General features: G+C 29.4%; 1 protein-coding gene across 1 annotated transcript in view; it reads left to right on the top strand.

The window, feature by feature from the left end:
• Positions 1–22,543, top strand: part of LOC107448478 (WD repeat-containing protein 17) — a 142,662-nt gene that overhangs the window by 91,031 nt on the left and 29,088 nt on the right. The window contains exons 5-12 of the mRNA XM_043039824.2: positions 3,582–3,829; positions 5,324–5,437; positions 6,446–6,589; positions 10,616–10,701; positions 11,554–11,643; positions 12,594–12,682; positions 17,561–17,636; positions 21,420–21,622. Coding sequence (XP_042895758.1) covers positions 3,582–3,829; positions 5,324–5,437; positions 6,446–6,589; positions 10,616–10,701; positions 11,554–11,643; positions 12,594–12,682; positions 17,561–17,636; positions 21,420–21,622 — 1,050 coding nt within the window. The remainder of the gene's footprint in view (positions 1–3,581; positions 3,830–5,323; positions 5,438–6,445; positions 6,590–10,615; positions 10,702–11,553; positions 11,644–12,593; positions 12,683–17,560; positions 17,637–21,419; positions 21,623–22,543) is intronic.

Genomic DNA, 22,543 nt, shown 5'->3' with positions numbered 1-22,543 from the left:
ACAAGTGATAAACAACTGTTGCCGATAAGCAATAATAGAAAGAACAAACGCAGAATGTCAATTGATGTCAGAGTGTCAGATTTTGAAGGTTTCAGTTGCTTAGTTCGAGTATTGAAACATAAAATACTAGAATATTTCATAAATAAATATCTCATATCTTCATTTTTTTTTCTTATAGTATACATATACATTGGTTTCTAAGTCCAGAGATGCCAACTGCTCCGGACACGCGAAAATAATTTTTAAAAAATGGTAAATAACAACAAAGTAAATTTTGAAATATGAAGTGGTGAATTATATAGGCCTACGAATTATTTAGAAATAGTGGTGGATAAAAATCTACAAAATTGAATTTATTAAATTAAGAATCACAATTCTTTCATACGTCAAATTGACGTGTGTCCGTAGAGATAGGTATATAAGAAACGTCCGTAAACCTAGTGTTAACTACCCACGAGATAACCGCAAAAAAGTTGTATTTCATGTGATACTTTAAATTTCTTATCTGTAGTGGTGAAACAATTACTTAAATTGAAAAATTCTAAGCTAAAAATAACTTAAATTCCGCTACGATTAGAGAACACTGTTTTACAAAACGGAGCATATTAGCATATTGACATCCCTACAACTGAAATCAATGTCAGTTCAAAATATAACTATATAATATATATTTTGAATTAAGCAGTGGCGAGTTAAATAAATCGAACTACTATTACCCGTCAATAAATAAACTACTAAGGAAATAGTTTACTTAAAAGTTTTATCTTCCTTACCCTGATTCCCGCCAACCTGATAATGCATATATGACTGGTCCGTTAGAATAGGTTAAATCAAAAAACTGGAATTTCGTTAAGAATCTCTTAGACTAAAAATAAGAATTATGAACCTTGTTAAACTGAAAAGCAATATGTTTTTTGAAATACGATCTAGAAAATTTTGAGAAAAGTTGATGCTGCTTTTACATCGAATCCTTAATAAATAACATAGCTTTATTTCGTGGAAATAACTAAAATTTCTTCGAATATTTATTCTAGTTCTTTTCAAGCATAGAATTTCACTAACAATAGGTCGAAACTTTAGAAACCAAAGTTAAACACAGATGAGCTCTATAATTGTCATGAATTATATTATTTCATTTTTGAGTTTTATTTCCATATTCTCCTTTATTTTTTAACATTAATTCAATGCTAGTCATTTAAAAATTTGGAATTAATTAGTGCTTACGTTGTTGAAAAAAAAGAAAAATACTATTTTTCACACAACTATATTCATATAATAGGCTTTAATGTGTTTATTCTTGTCAATATTTTAGAGCTTACCTCCATATTTTCAGTTATTATTTTGATTTTAAATTATTGCTAGTCAAATTATTGCTAAAATTTGCAACTAATTAATGCTTATGTTGTTAAAAAAAACAAAAATTAATGTTTTTACACAACTATATTCATTAAATAGGATTTACTGTGTTAATCTAGTCATTAATTTAGTGCTTATCTCCAAAATTTCTTCTTTTTTCTTAACTTCCAATTATTGCTAATCATTAAAAAAATTGAAACTAATTAATGCTTATGTTGTTGAAAAAACAAAAGTTAATGTTTTTTTAGGCAACAATATTCGTGAAATAATTTTTAATATACTTAGTCTAATCATGGGTTAAAACAATTTTTCAACAAAACTGTTTTCCAGTTAGCATTAATCAATTCAATTTTTATGCACTTCTCCTTATGAAATTTCTGTAATGATGTGAAATAAGTGTAATATAATAAGTGTAATGAAATGTATGTGAATTAATGTCCTGTAATTATGTGATTAAGTGCTTTTTAGAGAGAATTTAAAAAATGCTAACTGTTAAAAGCAAAATAATAATACTGCGAAAAGGAAATTAATTTTAAATTATAAGATGTTTTCCTCATGCAGAGATAAATTGAAAACTCTGTTAAATGAGAAATTTATTAAATGTTTAACAATTAAAGATTGTCTAACTGTTATGAAACATATTTTAGCAGCTATATGTTTAGTTTTTAGTGAGATAAGTGGCTTTGCTTCTGTGATCGAGAAAGCGCTATTTTATTCTTAGGTTATCGAAGTTGCGCCCCTTTTTCTTCTTACATAAATAATATGGCAACCGATAATAAAAATGCAGGTCATAAGAAATGGAAAATAACAAGAATAACTTTTTAAGTGCCGGACAAATTTTCTTCTTTTGCGTTATAAAGCCCTTTGCACTCCGAATACTTTTAAATCCTATTTCAACTAATGAAAGCATTAAATCATTTAAAATACATAAAACAGTATTCTTACATATCTTTTTAAAATTCATGAAATAATGTGATTTCTAATTATTAAGATACAAATATTTTTATTTTAGAGCGGTGTCTTTTGATGTCGCTTCATAAGAGACAACAGACAGCAAAGGGTTTAATTATTTAATATTAAATTCTCCAATTAACTCTGTTTTTGTTTAATCTCCGCTTGAGGAAGAAATTTTTTTTACACAAAATTAAAGAAAAGTTATTGATATTTTCTTTTGGCATTTAACAGTTTTTAAATTTCCTTTTAAAAGCGCTTACTATTTTACTTAATACTGGATTTTTTTCTTAATTTCTTTTTTAGATGAACGTGACATGATTTTATTTAACAAATAAGTGCAAAAAATTTAAAATTTAGAATTATTAACTTTTATTTGTGAAAAAGATACCATAAAATCGCTACTTTAAATATTTAAAAACTTATTTCACAAAATCTAACTGTGAAAAACTTATTTTAGGATATAAAAAGTTTTTCTACTGTGTCAGTCTTTAACCCTTTGACGCTGATGGGACACTGGCGTCCCTTTTTTCTGATGCTCTTACTACGAGCAAAAATATATTTTGGAATTATTTAATTATGAAAAACAGTCTAATACTTACTAAAAGAAATTGTTAGATTGCCGTAATTATATTTGTTCTAAAATATTAAATTAAAAGAAAATTAGTTAGAATTTTTTTTTTTTCATATTCAAAAATTTATCAATAATTTATTTTGTAAATTTATTAGTTTGCAAATTTATTTGTAAATTTATATATTCAGTGGTTGATTTTGAGAAATTTTAAAAGTTAATAACTGTTTCTCTCAGATATAAACAACTGCATATAAGTGCAAATTTGAAAAAATATTGTTTGGAAGTGAGCCATGTTCGGAAGATATTACCTTCAACGAAGAAAAAGACACCTGTATTTTCTGACCATGCTGTATGCATCTAAAGACGTGCTATATTTTATAGCTATAAAATATTAAAATGCTAAACATGGCATTTTTTTCATTTATTTAGACTTATTAATACAAAATAATGAACAAAGTATGAAAAATATGTTTAACAAAAGTTCTGCATCATAGGATTAAAATAATGCCATTCACTTAACATTCGTTCTGTTACTTCTTCTAAAGTTGTAACCATAAAATAGTAAGTGAAGAAATAATTGAAATTGTAATGATATAATGGTAAGTAATAGAATCGATGTCGAATGTTTACCAATTGTATTTATTGTATAAATTTTATTTATTTTTACATTCTTTGCTTAAGCTTTTAAAAAATAATCTAGATGCTGAAGCAGGAGTTTTGCGGACATGGACGGTGTCAAACGAAAAGCCTCAGCATACATTAAGACTCAAGCAAGTTGGATTCAAGGCTCTTTGTGTGCTACCCTCTTTATGCAATAAAGACTCACCCCAAACTGAAACTTCTTCAACTAAACAAATGTTTTCATCAAGAATAATTTGCTTATTTTTTGACGGAGGAGTTGGTGTATACAATTTGAAGAACTCGACATGGGACTTTTTGCGAAATATGGTGAGTGCCTGACGCATGTTAAAAAAATTAGTCTGCTTTTTTTATGAATAATATGCTATATCCACAACTGATGTGAATTTACACCAGTTACTCATGACTACTAAGTCAAGTTTAACCAATCTTTAACCAGCGCTCTAATTGTTTATTTTGATAATGGCGCAGAACATAAATATGGAAAAAAAAGCCACTGTTTTGGCAAAAAGTCTAATTTTTTTACATTTAAAAACTTACTCCAATGCTACCTTATCTGGGCCCATAAAAATTTGGAAAAAAGGGGAATAAGGCATTGATTTTGATAATTTTCATCAAGGTGGAAAAAGGTTTAGCCTAATTGTATAATCGTGCGTAAAAGCTTTTCGGTTATTTTTAAATTGTTCTCATAATGTGGCTAAAAATGCAACAAAAAGTAAATAGTAAATAAATAAAAAGTGAGAAACCCAAACTTCCGACTATGCTTTCATATCTAAACTATCGGGACCATATTCCTCCTTCCCTCATCTTATTTTGATTGTCAAAAAAAAAAATATATACAAATTTGTCACACAAAAAATCTACTTTTACTCACAGAAAGTACGTTTTTGTGTATTGGCTATTTAGATCCAAACTCGCCCCATTTTTCATTAAAAAAAAGCACTTTTCTCAACAATACAGAAAGATGCCTTGGCAAGGAATGATTTAATGACAATCATTACTTGCCAAAAATTTAACAGATACGACGGTACGAACAAATTTTGATCGGTCCCCAAAAATAGTGTAAAAGCGCTCCGACTAGAAATTCCGCTAAACTTAAAAATGACTGAAAGCGTTTTAAATGGGAGTGATCCGGTCATAGCTTATATAGAAGAATTGGTAAAGCTCAAAAACGCTGATTTCTTCTTTTGAAACCTGTTACTTTTAGTTCATTTTCTATTAAAAGATGCTACGCTAAATCTATAGCACTCGCCTCCCAAAGAAGTGCCCCAGGTTCGATAACAATTCCGCTGTCGGTTGCACAGACGAGAATGCTGATGCAAAATATCCTCAGTTGAAGACGGATCATGGGTAAGTATGCCTAAGCCGCTGAGCTAGCCGTGGGAGGTTTTTGAGGCTTTCCTCTCCATGTAACGCAAATGCTGTTTAACTCCATCAAAATGTTCTCCAAGGAAACTATTGCTTCCCAATGCTTGTTCCGGGAGTGCCCTCGTCTTTTGGGTTAGGCTCAATATTGATAGCCGTAAACCCAAGAGAAAATGGGTTGGCAGTTCAACCCCGATTATAAAATAAAGTATAACATACATATAAACTGTCTAAAAGTTATTTAATGTGGCTTTCAGATACTGACGAAATTTAAATATTTCCACTACCTCAAAACATTCCTCAAAAATTTCGGACATCGCTGTAGTATTACATGCCTACTTTCCATCATTTGAGCTTTTTATTTCATTCTTCACTCTAACTGTATACTTTTCATCAGATTTATGCCTAAATATTTCGATACTTTTCTTATTTCTCCAGGGACACCTTGAAACAATTTTTGATTGTCAATTTAAACCTGACAATCCTGATCTACTAGCCACGGCAAGCTTTGATGGTACCATAAAAGTGTGGAATGTGAATACAATGGAAGCGGTATGTATTGTGCTGGAGATTAATTTTAAATTAATTTTCAAGACTTGGAGAAGACTCGGACTTAAACAGGGTTCCCACGATCCTTGAAAAATTTTAATAGTTGTAGTAAATTTAGGTTAATACTAGAATTTATTTCTTATTTTAATACACCACTTTATCATTAAGTGGTTCAGCAAGCGGAATTTTCATGCATGCATACTTTCTTTGGAAAACAATTTTTAGCTGTGGTTACAAAGAAATTAAAATATCTACATATGGTTTATTTTCGTTACCACTTTCTAAAATTTTCAAGGACTGCGGTAACCCTGAACAAGCATATCTTAGGATTTTCAGATCTGAGAAAAATGTAATGATGGTAATAAATTTAGAATAATGCTAGTCGGAATTTCTTTTTTAAAGAATTAAAAAAAAATACCGCTTTAGCGTTTTGATCCTGCAAAGGTAAAGTTTCCATGCATACACATTTTTTTTACAAAATAACATACGGAAGTAGTCATAAATGAACAGTAATAGTCTTGATAGTCTTCAAATATCTCTTGAGTCCTTCAGTTTAATAAAAATGAATATAAACAGAGTTCGAAAAATAATTCTTTCTATGGCTGCGGAGCTCCATTCTTCAAAAAACCATAACCGGATCAAACATACAATGGTGGCAGCATTCTGCTCAAAAAGTTAAAAATGTAGAAGTGTGTTCGACGTAAGGAAAAACTACAACAACAACGTTACCCGATGACCACCTGCACGCTAAGTCGAACTCTAAAGAGTACAACAGTTTAACGAGTGGAGATACCGAGTACCATCGATCATTTCAAGGGAAAACCAAAGCAGTCACAAAGCGCACTGACTGCTGCCAGTCATGCTTGACTTCGGTGTTCTAGTAGAAGCAATGTCTTTATGATCAGTCCTCTATGGGACCTTATTAATAAGTTACATTAATTTAATCTTGAAAATACTAAATCCTAGTTTGCTTTTAATGAAGATTCTTTAAATTATCTTAACACATTACAGATAAACTCTTCACATGGAGACGCTAGTATAATCTATTCATTATCTTGGGCACCAGGTGATACAAATTGTCTTGTAGCTGCAACTTCTAAAAGTGGAATATTTATATGGAATTTGAAGAAAGGAAGTATACAAAAAATCCAAAACGTAAGTTTGTAAAGTTTTGTCTAAAAAGCACTTATTTCAGAAATTATTAAATTTAAGGTATATTATTGAATAATGTATGGAATAAGAATATGATTTACCTACTTCCGGTCACCAACAAGAGAAATTGAGAGCCTTGTTGACGAATTTTTGACGAAAGAATATATTTCGCATTCAACTGAGAAGAAGAGGAAAAGGAAAGGGGGACGATCACAACATGGAACCGATTTTCTCCCTAGATAGCGTATTCGAGCAAAGCGATCGTAAACTGTTGAGACGCCGCTGAATTTCTTTTGCGTCAGTTGGAATGCCACTTTACAAAAATGCTATTCAGGTGTTGACTACGTTACCTAAATGAGATTTTTAAAAATTTATGTACGGTGAAAGCAGAAAGCGCACAAAATGAGCAGGTTTCGTAAAAATACACAAAATTTGAAAAGCGCATGAAAGTTCTTGTAACAATAAATAAACAATTAAATAAAATATAAAAGAAAAATTCTTTCTTCATTGAATTTCTTTTTATTTGAATTTAAAAGAAAAACCGTGTTTCATTCTTTAAAGACTAGAAAATACTTGGCAATTCAATCTTAAAATTTAGTTGGCATTGGGACGAACAGGTATTGATACGGAAATATCCCCAACATAACTTTCTTAAATGTATTTTAAACATCTCACACTGTTATTAGTAATTAATAATTAACATTTCAATTCCTACCTGTTTAATTCTAAAATTCTGCAAGTTCCCGTTCTTTGGATAATAATTGCCTTAGTTCTTCTCGAAATATATCATGATTTTATTAGCTTTGATAGATTTTAGCGTAAAAACAGTGAAATATCAATGAATACATAAAAAGAAATTAAAATAGTATGAAAATAACAAATCACGAACCAGATTTAGAATTATGTGGATCATTACTTTAAAATATTATTCATTAATACAGTGTTTTCATTACAGAAAAAAAGTGGGTGAGAATTTCTTACCCTTTCTCAAAAACTGGGTGAGATTTCAAAAAGATAGGTGAGATTTCTAAAAATGAAAAAAAAACACGAATAGACTTGGAAAAGAAATATTTCATTTTTAACATCTAATTTTTAAAGCATTGAATATTTTTGCTACATTATCACATTGAAAATGTTCTATATCTACTTTTTCATCAGCTATTCTCATTAGGTTGCTCAAATGCTTATCAGTCAATCTGTTAGTATATTTTGTCTTAATTCGGTTTTGGGTGCAACACATGCTGAACTATTTGGAACCACTAAGTAAATTTGTAGCATTGTGCACACACTTTTCTATCCTCTTCATCTGCCAGCATAGGTTTTTCAATTATTTCCGCTATAGAATAGTGAAGTTATTTTCATGTTCTTACTTCATGCTAGTATTTGATCCGTATCCATTGAATATCCGTATTTGTTTCGTTTCGACCGTTCCTACCCGCATTTGTTTCATTTTCATTTGTCCATTACGGACTAGAAAATGTTGCCTTAACAAGGTATTTGTCCATCTTACATTCAAGCTCAAAAAATTTAAACGTCTTACATGAAGAAACCTTACCTACGGTTAACACGTGGTTGAAGAGAAATGTGTTCTGAAAGGGTTTCGGGGGTGGATTGTATTCAGCTGTTCGCACTGGTTCTGAACAATACTGATAAATAGGAAAGCTTGATAACAAGGACCGATGTTGAAAATAAGGAAAGATCAAGGAAGAAAAGTGAAACGGATTTCATTTAAAATAGCGAAAGACGAAATTTTTACCAAGATTCGCGAGATTAGCTCATTTTGAAATTCATTAATAGAGTGCGAGAACTTCTCGCGTTAATCATTTTTTAATGCGAGAAAGGAAAAAAATATGCGAGGTTCTCGCGCTGTAGTGAAAACACTGTTAATAGAATATTTATGGCATTATTAAAAAATTAAATTATTATTTAAGTAATAAACTCTTTGCCTCATTTGAGCTGATATGTTTTAAGAGGAATATTTCAGTATCAATACCTGTAAAAAAATTCGAAAAATTATATTGATTTAAAGGTTAATACTTATAGCCGCTGTAGTGAAAACACTGTTAATAGAATATTTATGGCATTATTAAAAAATTANGTACCAAGCATGCTTGGGAACTAAACACTGGGGGTTCCGCGTTAGGCTGACCACCTGACCAGAACATCTGCTCCTGCACCCCAGAGCCCAAGGTCAAGAAAACTGAGATGGGCACAGTAGGCCTTGGCCCGCTATGAGCTGTTACGCCACTGAGTTTTAGTTTATTTGCAGAAATATGCAATAAAGTTAAACAAGCATCTTAGCGCAATTTTTAAATAATAACAAAAATATTTCAAAATTTGAAGAAAAAAAATCATTGAAAATTGCATGAGATATGAGCATTCAAATTCATACTTTCATATTGTGCATGTGCAGAAAATCTTTTTAAAAAATGTTTTCTTTATTTTCTTCTAAATTGTATTTGGTAACTTATGAAATTGTATTTGAATGTCTTGAAAACTTAAAAAGTATGCTATTTTCTAAGTAGTTTTCATAAATTTCGAAACAAAGCTTTAAATGGTAAAGGGTTTTCCACAAAATTTACTTTCTACCCTTAAACAGGATTTATTATAAGGGTCATTGGCATTATATAGGTCTCCCACCCCCTATTTAAATTATGTTTTCTTTCCTAATATTTTGTTGTCCAGACCATCATTTTAGGGTACTATCATTTGTCATTAAATTTTCTTAAATGATGCAAAATGAAATTTGTAGAAAACCCCTCATCATTTGATATTAAAAAAAAATACAATATCTACTTAGAAAATTACTATGCACTTTTTAAATTTTTCAGATCAGACTTTTTATTAATATGCCAATTAAACTTCTTTCATTAATTACCAAATGCAATTCAAAACAAAATGATGATAAGAAAAAAAAATTAAATGCAGTATGAAAAGATAACTGTAAATGCTTATATATTGTACAATTTTTAACGAGTTTTTTTTCAAATTTCAAATTATTTTTATTCTAAACAAAAAATTACTGTAAAAAGTATGTTCAGTTTTATTGAATATTTATGCAGTTAGGAAAAAAATGTACGGCTAAAAATTAAATATTAGTTTTCATAAAAATGTACATATCTCCATGAATATTTAAGCTAGATTTGCAAAACTTTGTGTGGTTATTGCATATATTATTCAAAGTAATTGAGGTAAGTTGCAAGCTTACTGCTATATTTTTGGCATAGGGTGTTCGAGAACATTAGTAATTTATTATCAATCCCTTAAACCTCTAAAAAGTTTAAGCTTTATTGATAAGTAGGAGCAATCACATGACCTAGATACTTCTAAAGTTTTAAAATAATTCTTTAAGTATTTCTGGGAAAATATAAAAAAAATGAGTTAGTATGGAAGTCTTTGCAGTGTGTCTATTCCCTCTTAACCATGAGCATCGCAGGTATTCAGTTTTTGAGGGATCCAAAATTGAAATTCAGTCACACTTCTACACATACCTGTTGTCTTCCTTGCCAATGATGCCCATGCATAAATCACTGCTACTTTCCAAAGAACTCTAAATCTTATCAAAATGTAAAAACTAGTAAATGCCTAATACTAGCTGATATCTTAGATCAGCTGTCAAATACAAAAGTTCATTGTCTGAACAAGAGTTTCTTAAACTATGGGTTCAACCTCAATTTACTTAATTTAATATATTAAAATAATTTATAATTATCAAATATTTTACTGAATGTGTCTGAAAATGGATAAAGATAAGAAAATACATACCAAGTAAAATCGAAACCTTTTTAAGGAATTTTTATTATTGTATTATACTTTTATTTATTTAATTAAAGTTTTCACATTGTTCTATATTTTAAATTGAAAAATTAATGCAAGTACAGTTGCCAGTACACGTGAAGAAACTGACAATATTCCTCTGGCGTAAATATTAATAAATGCTTTATATTAATATTGATAAATGTTTTTTTCATAACTGTTATCTTTCCTATGATTAGATTTTAAAAATAACAATTGTTCTTCAATTTATAGCATGAAAAGAATACATACATTTATTGTGTGGCATGGAACCAAAAGGATAGCAGAAAAATTGCTTCTGCTGGAGGTGATGGATTTTGGTATGTTTCCCACATTTTGGTTCACTGGTTTTTAAAACATAGTATGTTTTTAGAATGTATTTATTTTCATTTATCTAACTTAATTATATGTGACTAATGAACTAACCTTATTGTAGTAAGGAAAGCAAATAAACCAATTCACAGTTATTTAAAGCACTTTGCTGAACCTATGTGTATTTCTAATTTTATGGTGCTTTTATTGGTGCACATTATTTTTCGTTATCTAACTAATGTATCAACCTTGCTATATTTACTACATAATAGTTTCCCAGTTATTTTCAGAATTCATTCTAGATGGGTTTTAATTGGCAGAACATGTCATTTACCTTGTAGTTAAAAATATTTCTAGCCCGTGTGTCATTTGATCTCAATTACCGCTCGTGATATTTTAAAAAATATATGATCTATTTGTGCTAATACCATCACAAATCCTCATTATTTTCTGTTGCTGATATGCAGTGATTTAAGTTATTCAATGTATTTTTGACCTTTTTCATATAATATTTTAAGTTTTCAATATTTTGAATGCAATGTTGTTACTACATTGTGAATGATGCATTTAAATAATCACTTTAGAACATGCCTGATTTGTAACAATTGCATTGGATGTCTACGTATTTGTTTTTGGCTATTTCCACTTATTTTTTTTAAAATCCTAATACTCTAATCTCAATATTATTATGATACTCAAATTTTGAATTGCATATTGAAAATGGAGTGCCTTTTTTTAAAATTTAGAGTGAACTCTGCTTTTCAAAGCACTTTACGGAATTGCTTTGTAAAATTCTGCATATTTATAAGTTTAAGCTTTTATGAGTGTATTTATTTGTCAATTTTCTTTTAAATTGATAGTAAAGTGCATCATACGAGTAATGGAAAGTTAGTTCAGGCATTTAAACATCCAGCTGTTGTTTATGGATGTGACTGGAATCCTAATAATGAGTAAGTAATAATTTTATGATATTAAAATTGTATATTTTCTACTGATTTATTTAGTTTTTATTAAATCTTCATTTTTAAGAGTATATCAACTAGTTTAGTTTTGGAAAATTATGAAACCTGAAACTTCTTTTATTTTCCTTTTTAGGAAATTATTTTGAATTAAGCAATTAAATTTAAGAAATACTTATAATTTTACAATTAATTTCAGAAAGCTCTAACACTCTTCAACATTTTAAGTTTGATTTTAATTATTGTATTTAATTTTTAAAGTTGAGTTAAAAAAAAAAGTTAATTGTGGAAGTCAATTAAGCAAGAAAATCGTGGCCAAAAATAGTTTATTTTTAATGTCCAAAGTTGTAAACTCTTTCTATTTTAATAAAATTTTGTTTAAATAACGTTTAAAAAATGCATTTGTTTTAATTCTGATATTTATTTCCAACAAGATTTAAAATTAAGGGGTCTACTAAATTGTATTTAATTTTTTTATATTTCAGTTATAAATTTTGTTAACTCTTTGAAAAAATTTAAAATCACTGAAATTCCAAAATTATCCTATGTCTATATTCAAGCCCTAGTTAGAAGTAAAATCTCATTGCTTTTCTGTACAATTTTTTATTTTTACATTATTTATTTCTAAACTGTGTTTAATGACAAAATGTTTGCTACCAATTTAGGCTAGTGTGTTGACTGTTAAACATTTAATGCAGAGTGTTTAAAATAAAACCAAAAACTACTAGCCTAGCCTAGGTGTTAATTCCTGGCATTGTGTCTGTTACTTAAATTTAAAGGTTCTTTAAATACAGTGTTTTTGACTTCAGCTCTGCTTGCCCATAGTATTCAGAGAATAATAATTTCTTTTTTTCTTAGTTGTATTTCAGTTTTTTATTTGTTTTTCTTTTTTATTTTATAAGATAAACATTTATTTAAAAATATTGTATTAACATTTTCAGAAACATATTAGCTACTGCTTGTGAAGATTCTTTAATTCGAGTATTTTATGTGGGAAGTGGAACTGATCAACCTTTGAAAACATTATCTGGTAAGTTATAACAAAATATATACATTTTCTAAAAATTATTTTAGCAATTCCTGTTAACTCATTGCTTATTCTGAAGGTGTTTTCTATTGCTGATTATTTTTTAAATACTCTAGAGTTTTGATAATCTATGTTAGCAATGATTGTTGCCAACTCTGGCAGATAAAACTCAGATTAATCAGATTTTATTATAACTAAAATAATATTTCCAAATCTAAATGCACTAATTTTTCTTCATATGATGTACATTAACAGACTACATTAAAAAGTGTGATTTAAAAAGATAATAAGTTTTAGAATTTTGGCTTTTCACATTTTCCTAGCACTTAAATTCACAAGTTTAACATTAATCAGATATTTTGAAAATGTCAATAATACTATTTGTATTCTTTAATACTTTTGATTAAAAGCTAAACGATGATTAAAAGCACCATACTTTTGATTTAAGAATCATCAATTTGAGTAAAAACTGCTTTACTACATTAACATGATTTTTTTTAATACTAGAAACTGAAATTGAAACTAGTTTAGCGGTAGTACTAGAAATAATTCAGTTTCTTATAAATCAGCATTATAATTGCAAATAGAGTTCTTATATACTTTTACTTATCCTTATTGTTGTAAACACATCAATTGTTGTTTTGAAGTTTGTTTGTTTTTCTTACAAGCTGCTGCTCTTTAATTCTCTAAATTTGGGTGTTTTTGGTGGTAAGGTACAGAACCTCATATCCGGAAATCGGAAAACCAGAACGAAATTTTATACATTTTCCCGCCATTTTTTAAAAAAAGTTTTTTTTCCTCATAAGACTTTAGGATATTTCTTTCTTTTTTAAAAGATGTTTACTTTACCATCATTTCAAGAGTAATTATTAGTTCTCTACACTGTCAAGAGAAGTAAGAGTGTTGTACTAAATATCATCAATCATTCGCTTCCTCACCCCCTACATAGTTGTTTCTTTTCAATCATAGCTCAGTGAGAACTGGTGACTCATTGAACGCCTGTTTTCTTATCATTTGGCCTTTAAGCAGGGGTAGTCATCATGTCTGTTGATTGCTTAGTTAAGGAGAGTTAAAACAAATAATTTTATTTGTCTTCTTTGATTCTTAGAAATCTCTGAAAGTACTCCCTACAGGGACTGCAGAACTCCTATTTTTCCTATTATCCCTGCTTTTTTTCTTGTTATTTCCTACTTTTTCTTATTTTTTAAAAAATTATCTGTCATTTCAGCTATTCCCCCTTTGAACATAGTGTATGGTCCCGAGATAGCTCAATAGTTAAAATTAAAGGTAATTGACTGTATATAATAATTAACAAATATTTATTTAACAAATGTAATTAATTAGTTTACGCATGAACTTGCATTAGAGAGCGACCATACGCTCTTAACAATTCAATCAACAAGAACAAGAGTGAGTAGTTCAAAGGGTTATATTATGATGAAAGATGGTTGGCGCAATACAATCTCGCCAAACGGTAATTCAACACAAAACACACAGTGACACAGCCAAAGAAAGTGGAATAATGACTCAAGGTCAAGTACAGTATAGGACCCAAATTCCAGCATTCACGGGACCGACGAAATTCCATATTTCGGAATTTGACGAATTTCGGATCTCTTCCAGAAATTTCAATATGGCGCCCACATATTATGATATTTCAATTATGCTGTTAATTTCAGAAAAATCAATAAATTTAGCAAAGTTTCGATTGTAGATTCTGATGGGGTGAATTTAATACTGTCCCATCATAGGAAATTTCAATAATTAAAATAATAAATTTCCTTAATTGAAATAATAATCTATATAATATTATCAAGAAGAAATAATTCAAGATGAAATAATCCGAATCCTCCTAAAAAGAAATAATTGTTTCTTCTTCGACGTGAGGTTTTTTCTTTTACGTAAAATTTTGTTTTAACAAAAAACGCTCACCTCACAAAAAAATAAAAATAAGCCAACAAGGAACTACACAAAAAAGTAAAATGCTAAGAAACTGACAATTAATAACTACAAAAAGGAAGCAAACAACTAATAAGGATAAAAAAAAAACAAGTTAACAAGTAACAAAAAAGTAAGTTAATAACTAATAGAAAGATAAGTAAATCAAATAAAAAAAAAGCAGCAAAAGGGATAGAATTCATTTTATACACCATTTGGTAGTTTCAATGTCTACTGGGTGTGGCCAATTTATGGTCAGACAGAAGAGGGAAATGTGGGGACAAACCAGTGAAGCACTTGCACTCCTGTCAAAATTGATTGATCAGTTTCTTCCAAATTGCATTTCTTTATTTTGTTCATTGGAAATGCAGATCTTTTTACTTTTCAGTTTCACTTTATTTTAAATTGCTTTAGGAACAGATGTTTTGTTTGACACAGATTTATTTCTTTTCATCCTTTTTTTTTATTTTTAAAAGATAAAATATAGTTACTTACTTCAAGAGAAAAAATTTCCAAATAAAAAGAGAATATGACTGATTTTTTTTTCTCTTATCAATAAAAATTTCTTAAAAAACAAAAAAAAAAGGCTGGATTAAGTGTGGAATTTTGAGTCCTGCTGAATTAGGGATCCCATACTGTATTGCAACTGCACACATTTTTCAATCCATTAAATTTGAATGGGGTGTGAGGAGGGGGCAAAACTCGGTAGAACAAAAATTCTTTTTATTATGTCAGCTTCTGTGTCTGCTTGCCAATTTATGTTTAACTGGAGTAAAGGGAGAAATGAAATTGCTCAGCTTAATGAGGAATAAGATTGTGATACACGTGTTTTTCTTTCTGATTTTGATTAATGTTTTAGCGAAATGTTGAAACCCAAATTAAACTCTTCTAGATAGTAATTGCGTGCCAGAATCACGTCGATAATGCCGCAGAACGTTAGACAGTTTTTTGCGGAAAGATTTTTTCTTTGGGAAGTAAAAAATTTTAAATTTTTTTTCTGCAGAAATTTTCAAAAAAATTTTTTTTTATCCAGAATTATATTTAAACGATGTCTTTCTAGCGTATAAGAGAATGGAAACGAAATGCTCTCGATTTTTCTCTTCTCATTTGAGAATAATGAAATAAAAAAATTTATTTTTCTTTTCTCCATAAATTTTCGAAAGATTCTTTTTTTTTTTTCATCCAGAATTTAATTCAAAGGATGTCTTTCTCGTGTAGCGCATAGGAGGGGAAAGAAATACTAGCGAATTTTCTTTTCTCATTTGAGAATAATGAAGTAAAAAATTGAATTCTTCTTTTCTCCCGAAATTTTCGAAGGATTCTTCTTTTTCTCCATCCAAAATTATATTCAAACGATGTCTGTCTCGTGCATAGGAGGGAAAAGAAACGCTCGCAATTTTTCTCTTCTCATTTGAGAATATAAAAAAATAAAGAATAATTAAGTAAAAAATATTATTTTTCTTTTCTCCAGAAAGTTTTGATAGATTTTTTTTCCATCCAGAATTATATTCCAACGTTGTAAATGCTCGTGGTTTTGTCCTGACGCAGACAACAGCAAAATAGAAGAAAACGGCAGAGGATGGAACCCATCTCCCCCCCCCCTTTTTTTTTTCTTCTTCCAATTTATCTTTTTTGTTCATTTTATATTAAGCCTGTATAAATATTTTTATTTCATTATTTTTTTTCCTTTTTATCTTATTAAGCTTATGTGTATTACTTTATCGTTTTCTCTTCTTTTTTAAATTACTTCTAAATAGTTTTTTTTAGTAGGGTTTGACAATAAAAAAAACAGTGTTTTGTAGCGATTCAGAAAACCGGAAAAATCAGGTTTCCGGAATAGCGATGGTCACGATCATTCCGGATAATAGGTTCTCTACTGTACTACACAGTTTTTTGCTTCTGGCATTTACAGAAGCATAATTTTTTTTTAAATTTAAGACGTATATTTTTTGCCCATATACAAAGATTAAATTAAAATTAATATCAAAAGCAGGATTTAGATACAAAAAATTAAAAACATTATCCTTTATTAAATATCTAAGGTTTAAAATAATAAGTCTAAATGTGGTCTGACAGATTTATCCCATAAAAATTATAATACAGATTAAATGCTATTTAAATACCATTTTCAACCACAGATTGTTTTACTATTAGAAACAATCGTTTTAATTTTTAAAACTTTCTCGGCTTCAAATAATTTCAATCAGTGTCATGGGCCCCTTAATGCTCATTACTATACATCAATGGCCCTTTATGCCAAACCATAAAACCAATATGTTTTTAAATGTTATTTTCTATCACTTAAAAATTAAGTTTTAGAAAAATTTATATTATTTTGTTGACAAAGTCAACAAAATAGTTTTGTGCTATGCTCTTTTTATATATATTTTTAACAAAATACAATTTTTATGTGAAAATTCTCTTTGAAATTTTATGTCCAAGCATTATAAGAATTCTATTCTGATGAGGTTCTCTTTGAATAATTAGTACATTTTTTTTCATAATTTATCCATGTAGAGAAAAGGAATAAGCAATTTTTATAAATCCTGCTTATTTCTCTCTATATAATTTTTTAACATATAGATTTACCACATCTCTATCATTAATGCTTGATGTCTGTATATAATTCTGACTTTGTGCTCTTTAGGTCAAATTAATGTTTTGGGGATTCTTATATTTAGTCCACTAGTCCAAGAAATGGCTATTCTAAAGGTTTCATGTACATATTTATCCAAATGAATTTGAATGATTAATAATCGTAAAAACAATACAGTTAAGATAAGGTCACACTGTATATCTAATAAATATGATGTTTAGATTAATTTGTTCACTTATAGTTGTAATCCTTATACTTTAAACTACATAGTACTTTATACATTTTGTTTATTATTCTTCAATGAGTTTTTAAATACCATATTAACATTGCTATTCTAATATTATTAGGTCATGAGGGGAAAGTTTTCCGGGTAAAATGGTCGCCTTTAAAAGATGGATTTCTGTGTAGCACATCTGATGATTGGTTAGTATAAACATCAATAAACAGCTGTACTCTAACAAAACCCTATCTTAGGACATCATTTTTAGCAGTTTTTTTTACTATTTCAGAACCATTGTCATTTGCTTTTTCAAACATTATTTTCATTAAAAAGTATACTAATATGCATGCTATGGATAGTTTTAAACAGTGATGGGATTCAACGGGTACTAGCTTAGCACTTCTTGTAATTTCTTGACACTATTGATTTAAAACATTAAATTTTGGCAGGAGTTTGATTTGTAGTCTGCAGGAATTGGTGTATTTTGGATTTTACTATATTTTGGAGCATTTAATATATTTCAACAGTTCTAGTAACTATTTTCAACTTAATTAAAAATGAAAAGACAACTGAGTTAAGTGGACTATTTTTTCTAAAAAATCTATGTAAATTTAAGGAACAAAAAACAGAAAACTGCAACATAGAAGAAACATAACCAGGAAGATAAAACTAATCTTCCTGAATGCAATACACAAGAACAGTTTCTATATTTTTCCAAAAAGTATGAGGAATTAGCAGTTGTTGTTAAAGGTAAATTGGGATGTGATTACTGTCGTAAATTGGGAATCACGAAAGGCATTCATGCTTCCTAAGAATGAAAAAATTGACAAGTGGAGCCATTGAGAAATGTCAAAACGAACCAGCAAGCATCTTTAAGGAAAATAAAAGGAACGAACAATTCAAAACTCCTTATATCAGGATAATTTTAAACAGTAGAGAATAATCTGGTATGCAAAGTTTTTGACAAAATTAATTAAAAATTCAAAGAATCAGCATTTAAAATATTTAATTCTCTGCCCAGTTTGGCCAAACATTGTCGTCCATTTTCAGACTTTGAAGATGAAATTGAGCTTTAAATAAAAAAATATACTCAATGTCGAGATTGGTCTTCATTCAAGGAAAATAGCAACAAAAATTGAAATTCATTTCCAACGAAATAAAGAAATATTTCTTAAAATTCCAGGATATAAAATTTTACATTATTATTGATGAGCTTTTAACTGTCTCTAGCCAGCCAGTTTTAGTGATTTTTATTCAAATGAAAGATCCAGAAATAGCACCTTTCATCCTTGTGGAATTAGTTGAATTGCTTAAGAAAGGTTCTGAATCAATTTTCGAAAGTATATTGCAGACTTTAAGCAGCATAGGATATGACAACAATTATTTAAAACAAAATCTAATTGTATTTTGTTCTGTTGGAGCCAATGTAATTTTGGGGAAAAAAGCTGGTGTCAATTCTCAAATTTTGAGTTATTTTCCAAATATTATTCTCTGGCATTGTTTAAATCATCGCCTTCAGCTTGTTTTCGATGATTCATTCAAGGAAATTAATAATTTTAAATTAATTTTCTGTTGATAAAATGTATACAATTTTTCATCATTCAAAACAAATATCAGATTGAATGTTTCAAGATCTCACAAGCTTGGAAATTAAATCATCAAAATTGGACATGTTTTTGGGCCACAATTGGCACAATTTAAGATAAACTGTAGTTTGGCACATTTATCCATCTATTTATTCTTCAAATCAAATGGAAAATTCTCAGGCTTGTAGAAGCACTTAGAAAACAAAAACTTCCAAAAAGGATCTGGCCCTCATCATCCAAAGCATTACAAGAAAGACTCAGGGTATGGAGCGTTCGCCTTCCAATGCGGCGAACCGAGTTCGATTCCCAGTCAATACGAATTCTGCATCCGACTTGCACCGATCACAGTACTGACGTGAAATATCCCCAGTGGTATACGGATCATGGGTTTGAGTCCCCTTGCCATCAGGCTAGCTGTGTGAGGTTATCGTGGTCTTCCTCTCCGTGTAACGCAAATGCAGGTTAGCTCCATCAAAATGTCCTCCACGAAGACAAATTTCCCCCAATGCTTGATCCAGGAGTTCCCTTGTCTTCTGGATTGGGTTCAAAATTACAAGGCTACGTAGTTGAACATTAGTAGTCGTAAACCCATAAAATGGGGTCGGCTATTCAGCGATGGTTATTGCACAGAGCTAATGATGGAACTTATAAGAAAACAAAGGAAACTTTTAGTTCTATAATATTTGAATTAATTAATTTTAGTGAAAACATGAAATTTAAATTTTAGCTGCAGAAAAAGCTGATAGATGGTATAGTTCAAAATCTTAAAAACAGATTAATGAATACTGGTAATTAATTAACGTGCCATATAAAGTCTGGTCAGAATCTGCGGGGTTTCATAAAATATTTTGAATTCGAATACAAAAAAGTCGAAGATGTTTCTTGGAAAGAAGTGGAAAATCAACGCCTCTGCAGTTTTTCCACATTTTCATATATCAGATGGACATCAATGTCTTTTAAAGATTATACTAAAAATGTTTGGGGAAACATGGACATTCATATAATTCCTAAAAGTATTCAGAAAGCAAAGATTATTTTGAGAACTGTCACCGTACGTTCTGCTGAAGCTGAATGAGCCTTATGAATTCCATTTTTATGCACAAAAGAAACGGATGGACTGTAACATTTTGAATATAGTGATAATTTCTTTAATGGGATTACCTCTGAATGACTAGAGTCCAAAGCCAGTGATTACAAAATGGCTATGGCGCAATCACAGTGTTGCGGATATTTTATCAAGTGAAAAACAAAACAAGTAGATGAAGCAAAAGAAAAAAATATTTAATTTAAAACTAGAATTAATATTTTTATGTACCTCCTATTTTATATTCCTATTATATTCTATTATTGTTAATTTTTTCTTCTAAAAGATACCGAAAATATTTTAAAAGTACTGATTCTTAAATAATTTGATTGCCATCACTTGTTTTAAACATTATTTATAACATCACCAGCCAGAAAATATGAATTGTTTTGGTGAGAGTGCTACATACAACGTCATCTAGCTGTAATTGCTTAGTGTGTATCCATAAGAAGTATGTAAGGAACATTCCAAAAAGAACTTTTAACCATCATAACTGTTAAAATGTTAGCATACGTTCCATTAAAATGTTAGTCTAGAAAGTATTACCAGTCTAAGTCATAAAATATTATTTGCCAGGAGCCTATAAGTATCAAAACGAACCACAATTGGACTTTCTTTATTTGACTTATCCTCATGGGAAAGTGATAATCCAAAAAGGCCCAGTTGTTAATAGGCAAACAAGCAACTAAATTAATCTTTTACTGAATTTCAAAACACCATGACATTTTCCTTTTTGTCATAATTTATACTATGTTTGGTTTTTGTTTAAATTATATTTTCTCCTTTTGTTAAAAGTAAAAGTATTTACTCATTTGTAGTTTTTGCTCTGTTCTCTCTATAATATTGAAATAATATCCATTATTTACCCATACCCATTACTAATACCCATTATTCATTTCCAAAATGTATCCTTATCTTTAACAATGGGCAGTGTTTTCAGACTTCATATCTGCATTACTAAATGGGGAATCTGTATGTAGCCCTAATTGGTTACGTATTATAAGAATCAGCTCTTGAATCTTTTATTTAAGTGTTTATTTAATGGGAGTGTAACTAGGAGTATAGCTCTTAATCAATAAGCATCAAGGAGTATAACTATATTAAAATGCAAATCTTTATAAATTATTCTCTCATTTTTATTTACTCACACATTTAATTTTCCCATGATAATTTGCAGATGCATTTATAAATGTTGTAGAAATTTAAAAGAATTTAAAATTTTGCCCCTTACTTAAATGCCCTGTCTTAAATTAAAAAAGTTTAATACATGTAGCATCACACATTTTACATGATTTCAGAAAAATGTGTCTTCACAGCTCTGTTCGAGTTTGGCATTATGCGCAAGGAATTGCTGTCAGAGTCCTTCAAGGACACACAAGTTACACCCGAGGATTACTATGGTGTCCTGAGCACCCAAATATTTTAATTTCTGGTAGCTGGGATTCTACAATAAGAATTTGGGATATCAGTGATGGAGCATGCATGGATGTCATAGAGGATCATGGTGCGGATGTATATGGTAATTTGTATTCTTCATAATTTTTACCCAATAATTTAGTCTAAAGATTTGACTTTGAATTTAACCACTATAAAATTTTTAAGAAATTGTTTGTTTTTTCCAATATGCAATGGTATGCTCATTTTTAAACAAAAGTTCTTAAAATTCTATGCTGAAATTTAAGCTAATAAAAGAGATAAACCAGGGGTCTGTCCAGACATATTGTGAAGGATCCATTTCTGGCTCATTTTTAAACGAAAGTTCTTAAAATTCTTTGCTGAAATTTAAGCTAATAAAAGAGATAAACCAGGGGTCTGTCCAGACATTTTGTGAAGGATCCATTTTTGTAAAATTGTGAAAAAGTTACTCATAATTTGTGAATATAAAATAAACGTTAAGTCGCATTCTTTCAACCAGGGTCCGTTTTTGTGAATTTGTACAAATAGGGTCCGTTATTGCAAGAAAACCTTTTCAAGGAGTTTTTATATTGTAAAGACATACAAGATTATGCTCAACACTGTAAAATTATAATTAAAAAAATTTAATTTTGAAAAATAAACAGCAATTGCAGCTACTAAATTAGCAATGCAACATATAAGTATTTGGTATTTAGCCTATACTGCTGAACGCAGAATATTCATTTCGGACGAATAAAGGAAGAAGCGTCTGCCGAAGACAAAATTTTGTTCGTTTACATCTGTCTTTCTCCCCCCCCCCTCTTCCTGTGAAGGGTTTATTCTATTAACAAAACAATAATGAAGATAAATTTGTGAAGGATCTAATTTAAAGATAAATTATTTTGTGAAGGATCCATTTTTAAGTTAAAATATTTTGTGAAGGCAAAATTTCTTCTAAACAGACCCCTGTAAACATATATTGTGTTTGTAAGCATGTGATTGTAATAAGCCTGTGCTAACTTTAAATATAGTTTAGTCAAAACAG

This window comes from Parasteatoda tepidariorum, chromosome X2 (genome assembly GCF_043381705.1).
Source record: "Parasteatoda tepidariorum isolate YZ-2023 chromosome X2, CAS_Ptep_4.0, whole genome shotgun sequence".
NCBI lineage: Eukaryota > Metazoa > Arthropoda > Arachnida > Araneae > Theridiidae > Parasteatoda > Parasteatoda tepidariorum.
The sequence above is the reverse complement of the archived record's forward strand: the minus strand, read 5'-3'. Positions and strand labels throughout refer to the sequence as shown.